Source organism: Cyclopterus lumpus, chromosome 4, assembly GCF_009769545.1.
Source record: "Cyclopterus lumpus isolate fCycLum1 chromosome 4, fCycLum1.pri, whole genome shotgun sequence".
In the NCBI taxonomy this organism is placed as follows: Eukaryota; Metazoa; Chordata; class Actinopteri; order Perciformes; family Cyclopteridae; genus Cyclopterus; species Cyclopterus lumpus.
Window position 1 is genome coordinate 15,263,317 of NC_046969.1, and position 16,012 is coordinate 15,279,328.

The 16,012-nt window shown below is 40.2% G+C and overlaps 1 protein-coding gene across 2 annotated transcripts in view; it reads right to left on the reverse strand.

Annotated features, from left to right (window-relative positions):
• Window positions 1-16,012, reverse strand: part of camsap2a (calmodulin regulated spectrin-associated protein family, member 2a) — a 50,943-nt gene that overhangs the window by 15,246 nt on the left and 19,685 nt on the right. For both annotated transcript variants that reach the window (XM_034531283.1, XM_034531282.1), the window contains exons 3-6: window positions 11,826-11,987; window positions 10,472-10,555; window positions 4,624-4,765; window positions 3,849-3,988 (exon numbers count right to left, since the gene is read on the reverse strand). In XM_034531283.1, coding sequence (XP_034387174.1) covers window positions 3,849-3,988; window positions 4,624-4,765; window positions 10,472-10,555; window positions 11,826-11,987 — 528 coding nt within the window. The remainder of the gene's footprint in view (window positions 1-3,848; window positions 3,989-4,623; window positions 4,766-10,471; window positions 10,556-11,825; window positions 11,988-16,012) is intronic.

Here is a 16,012-nt window from a genome sequence, read left to right on the forward strand (position 1 = left end):
AAAAAACAAGCTAAAGAAGAATGATGTTTGATGCTAAAAATTCAATCAATCACTTCAAGTAAAAAAATTCAGAGGATATTATGACACTGAAAACACAATTACTTGAAAGTCAAGTTCATCCTAGTGCATCACTTTGTCAACTAGTGGCTATGAATCAAACAGAGTTTAACGTCTAATTTTCACTTGTGATACAGTGTGCCAAGACTTTGGCTGATACCTCACAGTGGAACAAATACAGACACCTTATTGTTGATATCTAATAGTCAGACTGTAGATGATCCACATACTTACAGCCACGTTGAAGAGGCAGCTTGTGAATCAGAGTAAGTGTGTTAATTGCCTTCCTCAGGGCAACCTCAGCACGTCTGCTGCTTCAAACCTCCCGGTAAAGAATGCTGGCAAAAGCCCAAAGCTAGTGAATTTCATCTCTCCTTTTTGGATCCACAGATGGTAATTTAGATGTGCTGTGAATTCATTAAATGAAGAGCAAGTACATGGGAGTGGGTTGTCGTGATTTACTAGCTCGGTTTCCATTAGCAAAGGACGGCCCTAAGTAATGTGTGTATTCTATGGCTTTGGGGGTTGGGTACAGAAGGCTATGTTATTGTCTCTTATACAGACATACTGAATATAATGTGGATTGATCCCGTTTTCACCAAACAGACAAAACATTGTGTTTCATGGAGACTTTCACTCCAGGTCGTGTGGTACCTTGAGAGGGAAGGGAACAAACCCTTAGCTCAGATGGAATCAGACACAGGGATGCCACATAACTGTCATTGTTTTATTTATAGCTGATAATGTGTTATCTTAGTGTATTGAGATGAGAAGTGTGAATGTATATTTCTGTATTGTCACCATGTAAACTGTGTTGATGCCATGAAGAATAGCTGTTGCAATGCAAAATCTATGGGGGTCTAAATAAATAAACACCGACTGGTATGTGTGTGTGTGTGTGTGTGTGTGTGCAGACATTCACTCAGCCGTCAAATGCTCAGGCTTCACACTCAATTCTAAACATCTGCACAGATCTGATTTCTGGAGATGACTGATCATATCTATGAAAGTGTCTAACCCACATAAGTTACAGTCCAGCCTTCATGTTTCACCTGCACTGAGGTATTTCCTTTAATACCAACACTTTTGTCTTCTTTCTATTGCTGTTTCTTGATGTCAAGAAGTCCAATGTATGACCTCTATCTCATTTCAATGTACTTATTTTTAACTTGGCAACACTTGACAGCTTATGCATTTACACTAATGTTTAGACAATTAGTATATTTGTCGATTAGTTAATCAACAGCAAATTAATGAGCAGCTATTAGAAATGTGTTGCTTTTCCTTGTTTTATGTGAACGACTGAATATTTTTGGTTTTAGGATCAAATAAGATATTTGAATATGTCATGGTAGGCTCTAGGAACTTATCGGCATTAGAAAAGAAAATTGATTAATAGATAAACTTACTTGGTTGTGTTTTGTTCAAAATACCCATGTGGCTCTGTATAGTCGTACGTTCTTCATTCCAAATGGAGAACATTCCAAAAGATGTGGCACCTCTTTCTCTATTCTCCCCCCCGTCTCTTCCATCTCCCCTCTCACCGTTTCAAACTCGCTCCTGGTATACATGTTATCGCTCTTCCTCGTCTCTTCTCTCCTGTTTCCATTTTCTTCCACATCAACACCTCTTTCCCTTTCCCTCCCCACTAATGTCTCGGCTCAATCTCTATAACAAGGTATGACGGGCCACCATGTGCAGATACTGAGGGTGTGACTGCCTGGAAACTGGGTCAAGGTTACTGAATGGAACTGGTTCTGTGTGCCCTTCTGGCTGCACTGCTGCTCTCAGGAAATAGCTCTGCCCTGCTGGGACTTTTCTTTATCCTTCATGAAATACTGCTACTGGCTGCTTCACACGACCGTGTGTTTTGTCAATGTGTGTGAGCTCTGAGCTGGTGCTCATCATCTCCCTGCTGCTCTATCTTTGATTTTATGTGACTAAAATATTGGTACAAATATCAATATTGTTGCTGCTGTTACTGAACTCTAATTTCATGTTTCAGCTCGAATACTCCGGGACAGTTTCATAACAGAATGAATAATAATTCTACTTTTCCTCTTTTTTTTTGCTTCAAATGCAATAAGAAAAACACATCCATTTGTATATATTTAATATATGTGTCCATTGCTATTACAAAAGTATTGTATCAATGTCTAGACAGGTCATGTAATCAATTCAACTTAGGTGACTGATATGTGTGTGTAAAATGCTCTCAAAGATAGGATGGCCACAGCATGTTTTTAAATTGAATGTGCTTTGAAAGCTGATGTTTAGTCCGTTCAGACAGCCGACTGATTGTCTGTCCTTTCAGTAACCTGCGTTCAGTCTGTGCTGAGAACAACAGCTCTCTGTCAGAGGACATGCTGAGGCACAGTCTAAGTCATCCAGACACATCAGCTCTTTTCACTGATTCTGCAGCTCTCACTGAGATGGACACATCCGGGACAAACACAAGCACACAGCCGGGATGGAAAGCTACACCAAACCACCAGATGAAGAATGGTAAGAGTCGCTGTTTTGAGACGTCGTGGGACTTGTGGCTATTTGATGAAAAGGTTCTCTGCTGACAAAAACACATCTACGAACGCAACTAGAACAGTATTTTTTAGAGCGAACACTGATCTTGTACATAAATAGAATATTAGTCATGCACACCCACACAATGCATTAATGTAGCATGTGTTTCTCCAACTTAAGACCTTGTTTCTCATGAATACTACAACACTGAGTTTGAGCAAGAAGAAGGATAAGGACAGGAATAACAACAACCAACAGTGGCCCTGTAAAACAACATGAAACTGAAACTACATGGGAGCCAAAAAAAGGCTGTGTATTACTTGTAAGAACGACATTCATTCCCTGAGAAAATGACTGATTAAGAAAGGCCAGTACATAGAGAGACAGAAAGTCAGAATGAAGAGAGACAGAAATAAATCCAAAGAAAAAAAAGAGAATGAAAGAAAAGGGAAAAGGGAAAGGAAATGTAAAAAGTAGTGTGTAGGAAAGAATGGAAAAACACTTGCAGACATGTTGGGAGAGTAGTGCAGATCTCCAGGATTGTGGTTGGTGACAGATAGTTTGGATTGAATGATTTTTCCACAGCATGACTCACCACACTACAGAGTCACTCATTTCTCCTGTTTCATTTAGCCTTTCTCACCACATGGTTTTCTCATAAGAGTTGTCCAAAAACTCATGAATGAATCAACACCAACATGCTTGTATCCGTTTATGGAAACAATCATGAACTCAATTTTGACTTGACACTTTGATTTATCTGTTATTTTGTAAATGTGCCAACTGGCATAACTCAAAGGGTTAAAAAAAAAATAAAAGGTTAACAGCCATTTCCTGTGAGGTCATATTTTTTTCAAATGGTGGCTTTTATACTAACTACATTTGGCATTTCTTCTTCCTGCTGGCACACACATTTGGCATATTTTAATAGCTCGGGACTGTGAGGACGATGACACGAACTGTAATGCAAGAGAACTGTTTTGACTGGAAAAAAATGTAAGTCTTTAAAATGATCATTGAGCTCAATTTACAAGACCACTTTCTAAAAAACAACTAACCATAAAAAATAATTCCAAAAAGTATTGACAATAAAATAAAAAACTGTACAAAATGATGAAACTGTACAAGTCACTACAAGACTTACAGTAAGTTTCTGACACAAAGCAGTGGTTTGATACAGAAGTGAGTGATATTATTTCACTTTAAAATATCTTCATTTGAAAATGAAACTCCAAACTTTTGTGTTGAATGCAGCCAGTTTTGAGCCGTACCTTGATGTTGGAGGAGGCGTAGAGCATGTCCTCCAGGCTGAAATGGCAGCAGCTGTTCAGGTTGTCTTTGCAGAAGTCCTGTATGAGCTGCAGGTTGTACAGCCGATCAGCCAGCGTCATGTTCTCCTTCAGACAGACATCTGGGAGGGCAGAGGGAGCCATCAGGTGTCAGTGTGACAGCAGAATGATGGTTAAAGGGGTTAGAACGCACACCTCCCTGGTTTTAAATGTACTTTACGTGCTGAGTGTGAAGTACAATGTTGAGGAACTTTAAGTAAGATATTGCTGAGGTGTTAAAGCACAATGGATTGTGACTGACCAATCATCACAATCTGTAGGCGGAGCTGTGTGGGTGATCTTTTGTCCCTGATGTGTGTGTAGATGTGTATTGTATACAGTACACTATGTGTGTGTGTGTGTGTGTGTATTGAGCCCACTGTCAACACACTTCATTAGCAAAGTGATGTGATTACGTTGGATCTTTTGTTCATCACTGATCTTTGATCTAATGAATTAGCCATTCAAGGCAGGGGACAAAATGGCACAAATCAAATCCCCTAATATGTTTAATTTCATTTTAGTTTAAATGTGCAGAAACAACATAAGAGCCATAAAACAACACAAAAGAAGGAAATATTCTACATTCTCATTTTTCTTTGTTTTGGTCTCTTGCAGTCCTGCAGATGAATTAACTTTGTGCTTTGTTGCAGGACGTCCTGTTCCAAACCGACACAGCCACCATTATTTCAGCCCACACCAACTGTAAGCTCCTTACCCTCCAGCGGCAGCATCTGAGCACAGTAGAAGTGGAGCAGAGCTCCCAGGGCCGAGCCGTCCGTGCAGTCTTTCAGCAGGTTGTCCACTGGGGGGATCCAGGGAACCAGCTGCGTTGTCGCCTGCTCCTTCCTGTAGCGAGCCTGCATTACATAAAATACACACTTAAACAAACTGCATTGTGCAACTTTAACCTGTCTACATCTATAGTACCTATTGAGCCAGACTTTTGTTTCTCTTTAAGTCATTAATTACAGCTGTTAAATGAGTCATGTATAGTAGTTTCACCATCATAAAAGCTGTATCTTTATGATCTCTTTAAACACTTTGAAACACATTTTGAGGCTTCATTAAATTTATTCATGAATGAAGGTAATTTAATTATTGTGGTGCTTGACAGCGAGAGTTTAAAATGTTGAGAGGGAACAAAACCCACCATGGTGAACATTAGTTCTGCACGAAAACTACTGAAGCAATTGACTGACTATTTGTTTTAGATGATGTGATATTCATTAGTCCTAATGGTATAACAGATACATATTAGCTACAGTTCATGTTAACTCAACTTAAATATTAATATTATTAATTATAAATGCGTCAGGACATATGGAAATAAAATTCTAATATAATTAAACTTTTTTTAAATTATTATTCTTGACTAATCCCTTGGGTCCTCTTCAGCGAATCCCCAAGGGACATGTCTAGTTCCTATGACAAGGACCATCACATTAGCAAACACAGGGAAGTGTTTTAGAGTTCATATACACGTATTATTAATGTCTGTATGCCCCGGATTTCAATAAAAGTAACCAATCAATCTAAACTGCAATTAATAGAGACAGTAGACCAGAACCGATTCATAATGTAATTCCCATTCTACTGCTTAATCATAATGGCAAATCATTACATGTGTAATATTTCCATGATTATTTTTCATATCTTTACTGTATTGTAAATCACATGGATGCCGTATTAAGGGAACACTCTAAATTCAAAAGAGAGGAAGACAGAGGAAAGCTGTATTCATGTAACAGTCGGGTCCCAGGTTGATGTGCACACATGTGACACAAATATGGCAATGAAGACAGAGAGATGAAGGAGGGAGCAGAGACGGTCACTATGGATACACAGATGAGAGAGCCTAGCACAGATTAGTTGACTTACGGGCACAAGCTTCATGTACCACTTGGTTGGAGACTGCAGCAGCACAGCAAAAGAAAAAGACGACAACAAAGAAATACCTGTTAGTGAGATTAGTTCGTAATGCGATTAGTAATACAAGAAAAGACATGACAGCAGTGAGATCAAAAGGAAGAGAACCTGTGTGCTACTAAGAGTGCACGAATAGCAGCCGACACAGCCCAAATAACCCTGAAATTGTTTTGCGTGTAATAAGGTATTAGGTTTAAAGTGTGTATTTGAGGCTTTTGCTGCTCATACACCTACCAGATCAAATAAAGGTGACTGCTGTGATGAACAACAACTGTTTTCAAAAGCCATATGGAACAAATGTGTGACATGAGATTGGATCATGAGACCTACATGCAATCTGTGTTGCATGTAGTACTTTGTCCATCAATAGGTATGCGTCCTTATACTGGTTTAAAGATACACTGATTGTGTCCCTAAATCCACATTAGTTCCCTGCTGATGTGTTGACTGCGAATTGTGCTTGTTTAAGTTGCTGAGATGACTCTTAGAATGAAGAAACACCTGTATTACATCAACATAATAGGGAAATTATTGTTGCTAAAGAGGAGAGCGTCAGCTAAACATCTGGAGTAGGTCAAACAAACCGAATAACAATCGCACTGCATAAATGTAACCAAGCTGTCAGCTATCCACTGGCAATGTAAGCTGATTCCAATAGAGGAGACGCTTGGCTTGGTTAACAGCTAATTCTCACACTACCTAGAAGCATCAAAGAAGCAAATGTGAGAGCATTTAAAATGGCTGACAGGTGCTCAACTTCAAAAGGTGAGCCATGTCGTGATACTGCCGCTTTGTACTGAAACCCCCAAAATGAATAATAAAGACAGCAAAAGATCAGCTGTAGCTTTCTTGGATATTCCTGATTTGATTGACGTCACAGCTCTCTGAATGGTAATTTAAGTCAATAGTAGGCGTCAGAGGAACATGTGATGTAATCTCACTGATTTATTAGTTACTCAGTTTTATCTGTTTACCAGTGAATGGAAACTGATACCAGAGCATGAGTGTGACTGTCATGATGTTTGATGATTACAGGAAAGAAGCATATAAATCTTCTAAACGTTGGAAACCATCTTAATGTTTATAGTTTGAACAAATACTGTGGATTGCAGAAATGAGTCCTTATCCACAACACTCACTCAATATGTTGTGTGTTTTTTCCCTCTCAGTACATTTGGAAAGTGAGAGTGAAGAAATACTGCAGTGTATATTTTATTTGTATTTATGTCCTGCAGTGTCAGCATGTTTCATTATTGTGCCAAGTATGTCAACAGATATTTATAGTTAGATAATCATAATTACATCATATGATCTGTATACCACTTCAAATGCATCAAGTATCTTGTTTTTACCCGTCAAAGCCAAATTACATTAAATATAGATATTTTTTAAAGTTATGCTCAAACAAACACAAAATTATAACAGCTCAACAGATACCTATAAAACAATTTGTATCAACCCTGATGATTTTCTAACTGTTTTTTTTTGCTTATGACGAATCGTTAAGCATTTACATTTATTATCCAGAGACAGTAACAATGAGTGAGCTGGAGGTGAGTTTGGGGTTTTGATAGAAGGGTGCTCTGATGAAACAAAACGCTACTATTGCCCCAAAAATGAGATAAACCTTTGTATTTGACGGTGTATTCTAAATACACAACTCAAAACCCCTCTGCCCCAGTTAGCTTGAGAAGACGATGGAGGAGATGAAGACATCTAAAGAGATGATCTTAGACTGTGGGTTTGTGGGTTAAGCAGGGTCAAACATAGTTTAAAAATGACCAATCAAACCCCTGGGGAGGGCTCATTCATCACACACACACACACATACACACACCCACACACACACACATACACACACCCGCACACACACACACACGTGCATATTATTTCTTATGTGCATGTGCACACGCATGCATCCCATCCATCTGCACTTCAATCATCCTGCAACTCTCCCTCTTCCCATAAAAGTTCATCCTCTGAAGCCAGACGTGTCCGGCTGAGCTGCAGCTCAGCAACTTAAAGGGATTAGTCCTCACTCGTCCGTTGCCTTTACAGTCACTGACCACACTGTTTCGCCGGTGATCAGTGTATAGGCTCTGTCTGACTGAGAAAGAGGATGCCTGCGTGACTCACACTGCAGTCGTACTGCAAAGACAAAAGGCGGAGGTCTTGGGGAGTGATGGAGGGATAGGAGGATAGAGGGAGATGCTAGACATAAACAAAAAGAAATCCTTCGTAAAACGGTAGTGCACTATTTTTTACAGTTTGAGTTACTTGTTTTTCTGTTCTTCTGAGTGTTTTTTTTTGCCATGTTAAGAAGTTCCGATAAATTCCTCAGCTTCTTCTGATTGATTGTTGCAACTGAGCCCCCCATTTATTTTCCTCTTTTCGGGCCAATCAACTAATGTTATTATTATCGTATTGTGTGCAAATAGGATGCTAATGCTTAGGCTTTGCTTCGCCTGAATGAAAAGGGAAACACGAGGATGGAGGCAAAGTTATTATTACATTCATATATTCAAGACCCTGACTGTGCCTGCCTTCGTCTGCCAACACAGCAGCAGTTGTTACGCAATGTCTGAGGCAGCAAAACTATTAAGTTAGACACAAATTAAAGTAAAAAACTGTCCCGTAATCAACATGCAGAGAGGTTTTATAATAGGCCAATATAATTCATTATTTCTTCGAGCCTTCTGTTGGCTCAAATCGCACAACTGTAATGCTACGAACAATACTGTTCCTGCTGATAGTTGACTACTTGCGATTATTAAATAAACTTTAGGCAGACACACAACAGCTGCAGCCTCACAACACTAACATGCAGACACACTAATAAACACAACCGAGCAGCCTGACGTTATGGATTCTGTCATTGAGGGGCCGGCTCTCAGGCCTGGGTGCCAAATAAACTGATGTGTTAACATTCACATCATGGCACATCAGTGACGACGCGGTAAAAAAGACTCTGCTTTTGTTGTTCAGCAAGCATTAAAACAAATCTAAAGATGAAATGATTGGTCACTTATTTTTGATGCAACTTTGCCAATCAAAAGTGTGTGAGTTGATGTGGAATAGCTGAGGCATGCACGGCTGCGTCTGCACACTGACTGGTCAGATCAGCATCAAACTTAGTGGAAGTCTGCATAGCCCTGGGACAAGCACCACACACACACACACACACACACGCACACACACATGCACGCCCACACACACACACACACACACACACACACACACACACACACACACACACACACACACACACACACACACACACACACACACAGCATTGCTCAATTTCAACTCTCTGCAGGCTAAAACACAAGAGACAGGGTTATATATTTTCCCTGAGGTAGAATTTATAACTCACTTAACATTCCTCAAAGCAGCATCACTGACGGTGTCGTAGTGTGTTGACTGACAAACTGTGAGAAAGGAAGTTGGGAAAGGAGGAATGACCCAGGGGTGAGGACAGGTCTGAGTAGGAGAAGAGGAGTGTCTAGAGTGGAGTAGAGATCAAGGGCAGGGCATCATTTAAATGTAGATCAAATAAATTAATATTAGAAGAGAGAACTGAATTGCTGCTGATGAATGTGAATTGACATTTCTCAGGGTAATCTAACATGTGTTTAGGTGGTTCATGACTGTCAGAGGTCACTGAATGAAACTTGCAAAAAAACATTGAATCATTCAAAATCCACACAAGTGACTTTTTTTCTGAAAAAGTGCAGATGGTGCATAATAAATGTCATAGGGGTGGGCAGAAGAAGCATGAAGGATGCGTATGACATCACTTGCTCCTCCCCCTCCTTCCTTCTCTCTGATCATCACTCTGCTGTGTCAGGGTGATGGGCAGCGGTTGCCATGAACTCTGACACAAAAACTTGGACCTAACTGTGAAATGTATAACTGGCAGTAAAAAGCTTTAATGTGAGATTTAAATGTCACAAGTGAGTGAACAGATTATTCAGTGGATCAGTGAATGATGTATTGCAAATGTGGTGTAAAGTGCAGAATCCAAACACAGATTACTCCAGTTACTACATAATACGCATACACACACACACACACACACACACACACACACACACACACACACTAGAAATCCCTGCTGATACTGGAATTCGTTACACAACAGATTCAGACTGCAGGCAGGACTCTGAACATGGCTGAACTCGCACTAAATGACTGCTGGCCTAATGAGACCAGAGAACACTGGTCTGCTGGTTAAGGCAAATGAAGTGAGTGAAGCCTGTACAGTCATCAGGATGGATACACTCATTATGAAGTTGAGTGTATCCTGGCGTTCTCTCTCTTTCTCATTTAAAAAATGCAGACATGTCTGAGCTTCAGAAGAAGCTCAGACATGTGAGATTTTCTTCGATGTTAGCTGGGTTTTAAGGGCTTAAGATCTTCTGGAGGAAACTAGTCTCAGATATTCAAATGACACAGTGTGTCTGAGGTCTGGGACAATTCTCTGTCAGCCAAAATGAGAATGTTGTGCTAAATCCATTAAGGATTTCACTGAAGTTTGTTTGAAAGTGCCCCTCAAACTGGTGACATCTGTATGGTAGTGTTGTAGTAGCTTGTGAAGTGTTAAAGCTGGGATTGAAAGGAAAAGAAAAAACACCCACCCGAGGACTCCCAGCAGGCTCGGTGCTCTGCGTGTCCCTGTTCCTTTGCTCCTGAGCCACGATGTCTTTCAGATACTCATTTACCTGAAAGACAGAGGATAAACAAGATTCAAATGCACGATAAGGAAGAGATTATGACTAATACTTCATCTTCATCTCATTACTTACTGCTTTCATAGGAACCATAATAGTCAAGGTGAAAAGTTAGTAATGTTGAGCGAACCTGTCTGTCTGTTTCCTTAGGGTCCTTCTCTAATTGGTTGAATTAACCCTATTTCCACATATCTAAAATACTGCTTAACAGCAATGGAAAGCCCTTGTTAGTTGAAACAAGCATGTGTGTTTTAACTGAGTACGGACCAGAGGTCCACAAGCCTTGAGGAGCTGGCATAAAAAGCGTTGTGTCATAGCTGATGAGAATAGAGACAACTGAGAAAGATGACTGCATGCAAGATGTGGATGATGTTAAATCATGCGATCATAAGAAATAGCCACAAACATTTCATTTGTAAGCCAAGCTTCAGACTTAAAAAATAGGGAGGAAAGCTTTTTGTTTCGGAGGCTTTCCTGCATTCTGAGGACTTTGCAAGAATCATAAGAGCACAATAATAAGTACACTCTCACAGTATTTTTATGGCTCGGGCACTGCATGCTGTGCTTGTTGTGTCGCAAGCAATTTTCGGCAGGAAACAACTGTGTAGCTGTTTTTCAGTGCAAGTGCAAAAAGTAAGGATTGTACATGCTGTCCAGGGCCAGAAACAGGTTGAGGTAACGAAGAGGAAAAAGAGGGTCATAAATTTGGAGAAAAAAATAGATAATTGTGACCTGGGAGGAAGCCGGAAGAGGGCAATGAAAACCAGGAGTCTCTCAGGAAAATCGTGAGGGTTGCTTGCTTTCCATGACATCGTCAACATATGGCAATCCTTATATCAATAACACTCTGTTAAAAAGGTTATAAAGGCAGTGAAAGTAGGAAGGAATTGGATAATCCCACCTTTATTATACCCACAAGGATGTTTTCTTAAGTGTTGGAGTTCACCTGCTACGTATATGGCATAGCTTCAGGGCATGAAGAAACAGTGGTGTACATGTAACAGATTTTATTGTATTCGGGTCAGTGTTTTTGACTGTAATATCTTGTGACCCCACTGTGCACTGTGGAATGTCAGTGCTCAAGCTATAAGAGCCTGACATTGATGAAATGCCTCTGAGCGACCTGCGACATGAGAAACTGCGACTTGTGATACTGAACAAGGTGACTTACTTCAAGTTTATGATACGGTACAACCCCAATGACCAGCATCTCGCAGTCAGTCCTTGTATAGTTACTTTAAAAAGAGATACCATATCCCACCTTGTTGATCCAGGTGTTCACTGCATCCTCTGTGTCATAAGGTGTTTCCACCTCAGGGTCGCAAGATGAATACTGACGAATGCAGGCCATCACCTTCTCAACGCTCACCGTCTCCACTGTGTGCGCCATCATCAGAGTGTCGATCATTGCCAGGTGAGCGCTCTGGAAGGGAAAAAGGTACAGAGAAAGAGTCAGAGGGGGAAAACCAGTAGCTTTGAGGTAGCTGGGGATTCAAGCAGATTCTCGCTGTGGTTCATTTACTGCAGATATTTAGTATTTTTAGCCAATGCTCTCAGTTACCACATTAAAAGGTCAAACCCCAGTGTCCCCCAGTCAGACTAAAACTCTTATAGTTTAAGAGAATCAAGATAATAAAACAAGCATTTCCTGCATGTTATCATGTTCATGTCCATCCAGTAAGCAAATAAGAAATGCATGAGCTCGACTGCAAACATGTTTCTGAGCAGTTTAAATGGGCTGCTTATTCTTAAAACCTGTTGTCAAGTTTGAAAATGACACGTCCAGTCTGCATCGGGGAGACAGCACAGCGTGGGTACAAAGGCATTGAAAGGGCAGTGATAGGATTGGACCAGGACTCCTCATCCCTGGTTACAAGTTCCAGTTAGCTCACAGCGACTGATAAGCTTTGAGAGACCTGAAAAAACACAACTAATTATACTACTTATATCTTCATCACTGATTATTTTTCACTACTAATGTGATTTCTTTTTTTTTCTTCCAATGTGAGTCAGCTAAATGTGGACAATCTTTTTGCATATCATTCCTTTCTGTTTTTTTTTTTAAATCACTGGGTGTGAGTTGTGTGATGACAGCTGGTAAAAACAAAGAGATTTTCTTCCCCCCAAATATATAGCATGATATATTGCAACTCTAGGTGCATTTTAGCTCTGAAATGAGTTTGCTGTGTGACTGTAGCTTAATGCTTAATTTACTCTTTCTCTGATCTGGCGGCAAACCAATCCCCTTTAATAATATACTGCCAAGATGTTTCCTATTGCCCTTCATTTAGCCTGTCCAAACATTGTACTACATGATCCCAGAGACAAACGATCAAATACACAGACATAAGCATCCTGTTATCAGTTTGTATTGTAGAAACAAATCTGCTCCGCATTCCCATTAAAAATGATCAACTCCAGGCGAGACCAATTTTAAAAAGGCCAAGGGACCAGCGTCATTCCTCCAGGGCCTCGTCTGCCTCCGGTTTCCTCCCTTCTGCTGAGCAATTTGTGGGTATTGATTTGGATCTGCTGTGGTCTGATGAGATCAAATGACAACAAGGTGAACTAATCTTGTTAACCACAGACCGCCACTCTTCAGTGCTCTCAGACGGCGGTGACCACTGACAGCGTCCCGACCCACTGCATCATCGCAGAAGTGTAATACCTCCATATTTGTACATCAATTTACTAAAGAGTGTAATGAGCAGCTTGACTCTTGAGATCAGTAATGAAAAGGTTTTAGCTGCACTACAAGTTGTTGACCAGTATTTCAAAGTGATAACATTGCAAAGAACATAAGTTTCTAATGGCTGATGGAAAGGCTGAATATACAGAACTTGAAATTATTCAACTTTTTAAGTTCTGACTTTGTGTCCTGCATGTGGCTAAAATGGTATTTGGGACACATAAACTAATATAATCTATAATAGCCGTGGTTCTGTATACATTGATGTCAACCTGATTGGTTACTGATCTGCTGTAAATGTGAGTCTGTAAATAAACAATATGCAATGCCATCTTAAGACAATTTGAATGTTCAGCCACACCAACACTGATAGCTTACCCTATGAGATGGCTTCACACTATAGCAGATAGGATGCGTTTCTGGAGTGTGTAACACTCACAGAAATGGTCATTGGTGGTTGGGTGGTGAAAAGGAGGCAAGGAAGAGAGGGAGGAAAAATGGAAAGCAAGAAGCGGATTTTTCGCTGCCCAAAGAAAGCATGAGCCTTTCTCTTAGAGCAGACCTGCCAGGCGTCTGAAATAAGATTGTCTCCGATGTGATATCAAAGGACGTCATGTTTTCTAACCTTTAGGCTTGCTGAGCATGTGTGCTTTCCTTCAGCATCGCTTTACTTCATATTTATACATTCATACAAATCCACATCTGCTGCCCAGCGCAACCTCTGTCTTCCACTGTTGGCCCCACTGGAGCGTCCATGGACTATATGCCTTGCGTGAGGGTATAGATACGGCTGAAAGAGGGGAAAATGTTACTAATGCACTCCATTCGATTTTCTTCCCAGGATTCAAAATCTAAAAATATAAGACTGCTTTTCATCTCTGCTTCCCCCAAGATACTGCCTTCATCATATCTGACTATGATGCTATGTAATGCCCTGAGCCGCTCTGTCGCCAAGACAAACAATCATTTCTGCTTTCTCATTTAAGCTGATTAGGACCATACGTCTTATTTTTATTTCTCATGAGGTAAGAAGATGCTCCTTCACGGTCAATATCCTATTTTGATTGTACCGCTACATTAATGTCTCTCTGTATTTCCACCCGGAGAGATAAGCAAACCCTGTTCATCTTTTCTACGGCTTCTTGGAGAAAGAGGAGATGAAAATCCACCGTAAAAACATTGCACAAAAGAAAAGCGCAAAAAGAAACCACAGCGACCTACAAAAATATCATGTTATGTATTTCACCTCAGTGTTGTGTGTCTGTTGTAAATAATCAAAAATCTCCATTGTTAGAGCCCTGAGCTGCTTGTCGTGGCCTGAACCAGGAAGCGGAAGATGCTTTATACTCCAGTACCTTACCATTACTGCAAAGGATCTCTGAAACATTGTTTCTGAGAAATTATTCCAATGACTTTATTCCACTGCAACATGATCTGAATTGAGGTAATGACAACAGTGATGTCTTTACCATAACTTACAGTAAAAGCTTTAAAGGGCTTCAGTGGGTCACGGCCAATGATCAGTCTGTGCCTGTTTTTTTTAAGTGCAAGGCTTCATCGGATATTTATGATAATCCCAACGTTTTTATATAAACTTCCATCCAAAAACAGTAGGTGCAGAAAATGACCCGAAGCAGGTCCCATCTGACTGCAGTCTGCTTTTAGTAGCACATCTCTCCTGTCCAGGCCCACAGGCTCCATGCTGGGGCATATGTCTGAAAAGCTTCAGGTAACTTCACGCCAACTCAGCTGGACATGGAAAAGCTTTCAGCTCTACCGCTCTCTCTGCTCTCTTTTCAAGTTCACCACAAGAACTTAAAGTAAAGTTAAAGAAAAAAACAGGGCTGCCTGTTTTTAGATATTATATACATATATTCTTTGCTTTAGTGGAAAAAAAGTGATGATAGCCTACAACAAAGGTCAAGGGCTAATCTAGTTTGGATACTGTACAGAAAATATAACAAGAAACATTCAGATAATCACGGGAGATGATGTGATGCTAATATAGAGCACTGCTCTGTGGCACCTTAAATAAAGAATAATCAACTTTTAAATGTTACCTGTGTTTTTCCAGGATCGAGGTAACTTTCTTAAGTGAATGGAAATTAAAATAGCAGGACAGCTTACTCACAATAGAAACATCTCAGCAAGACTTATGCACTTGCGTATGTTTACTAAAGCTTCTAACTTTGCAACAAGGTGACGTTCGCCTCAGCCAGCTACAGCAGAAAATCACTGAATTTAAATCTCTGGAAATTACAACTAAATTGAAGTGAGAAAGAAAACCCCTAAAAGGTGACAGTCAAAATGAATTGGTTTGAACCATCTGATTAACTGAATCAGGGCTGTTGATCAGAAACACAGCTAGTCAGTCACCACTCACTCTTGCTAACTTTCATCCAAATAGTTTGAATGACGTGCATTTGGAATTTGGACAAATTTTCCCACAAGTATAAAAAATCTTTTGATAAAATAAAACTTTCCCTGTCTTGTCTTTTCTCTGTCCTTCCTTTTATTAAACGGAGAGACGGCACACCTCATTTAACAGCTTGTCCGATCGGCAGCAGAAATATAAGAAATGCTCTCGCACACATACCCTTGCACACTATCGGATGCACAAAATATACCAAGCATGAGGTCTGGCATCACTTGTGGGAGTGGAGCTTTTAAGCAGAATACCTTCCTCCGCCATATGCTCCAAAACCAAGCTAGCAATTATATGGAAACCTCAAAGCTAACCTTAGAACACTATCTGGGGA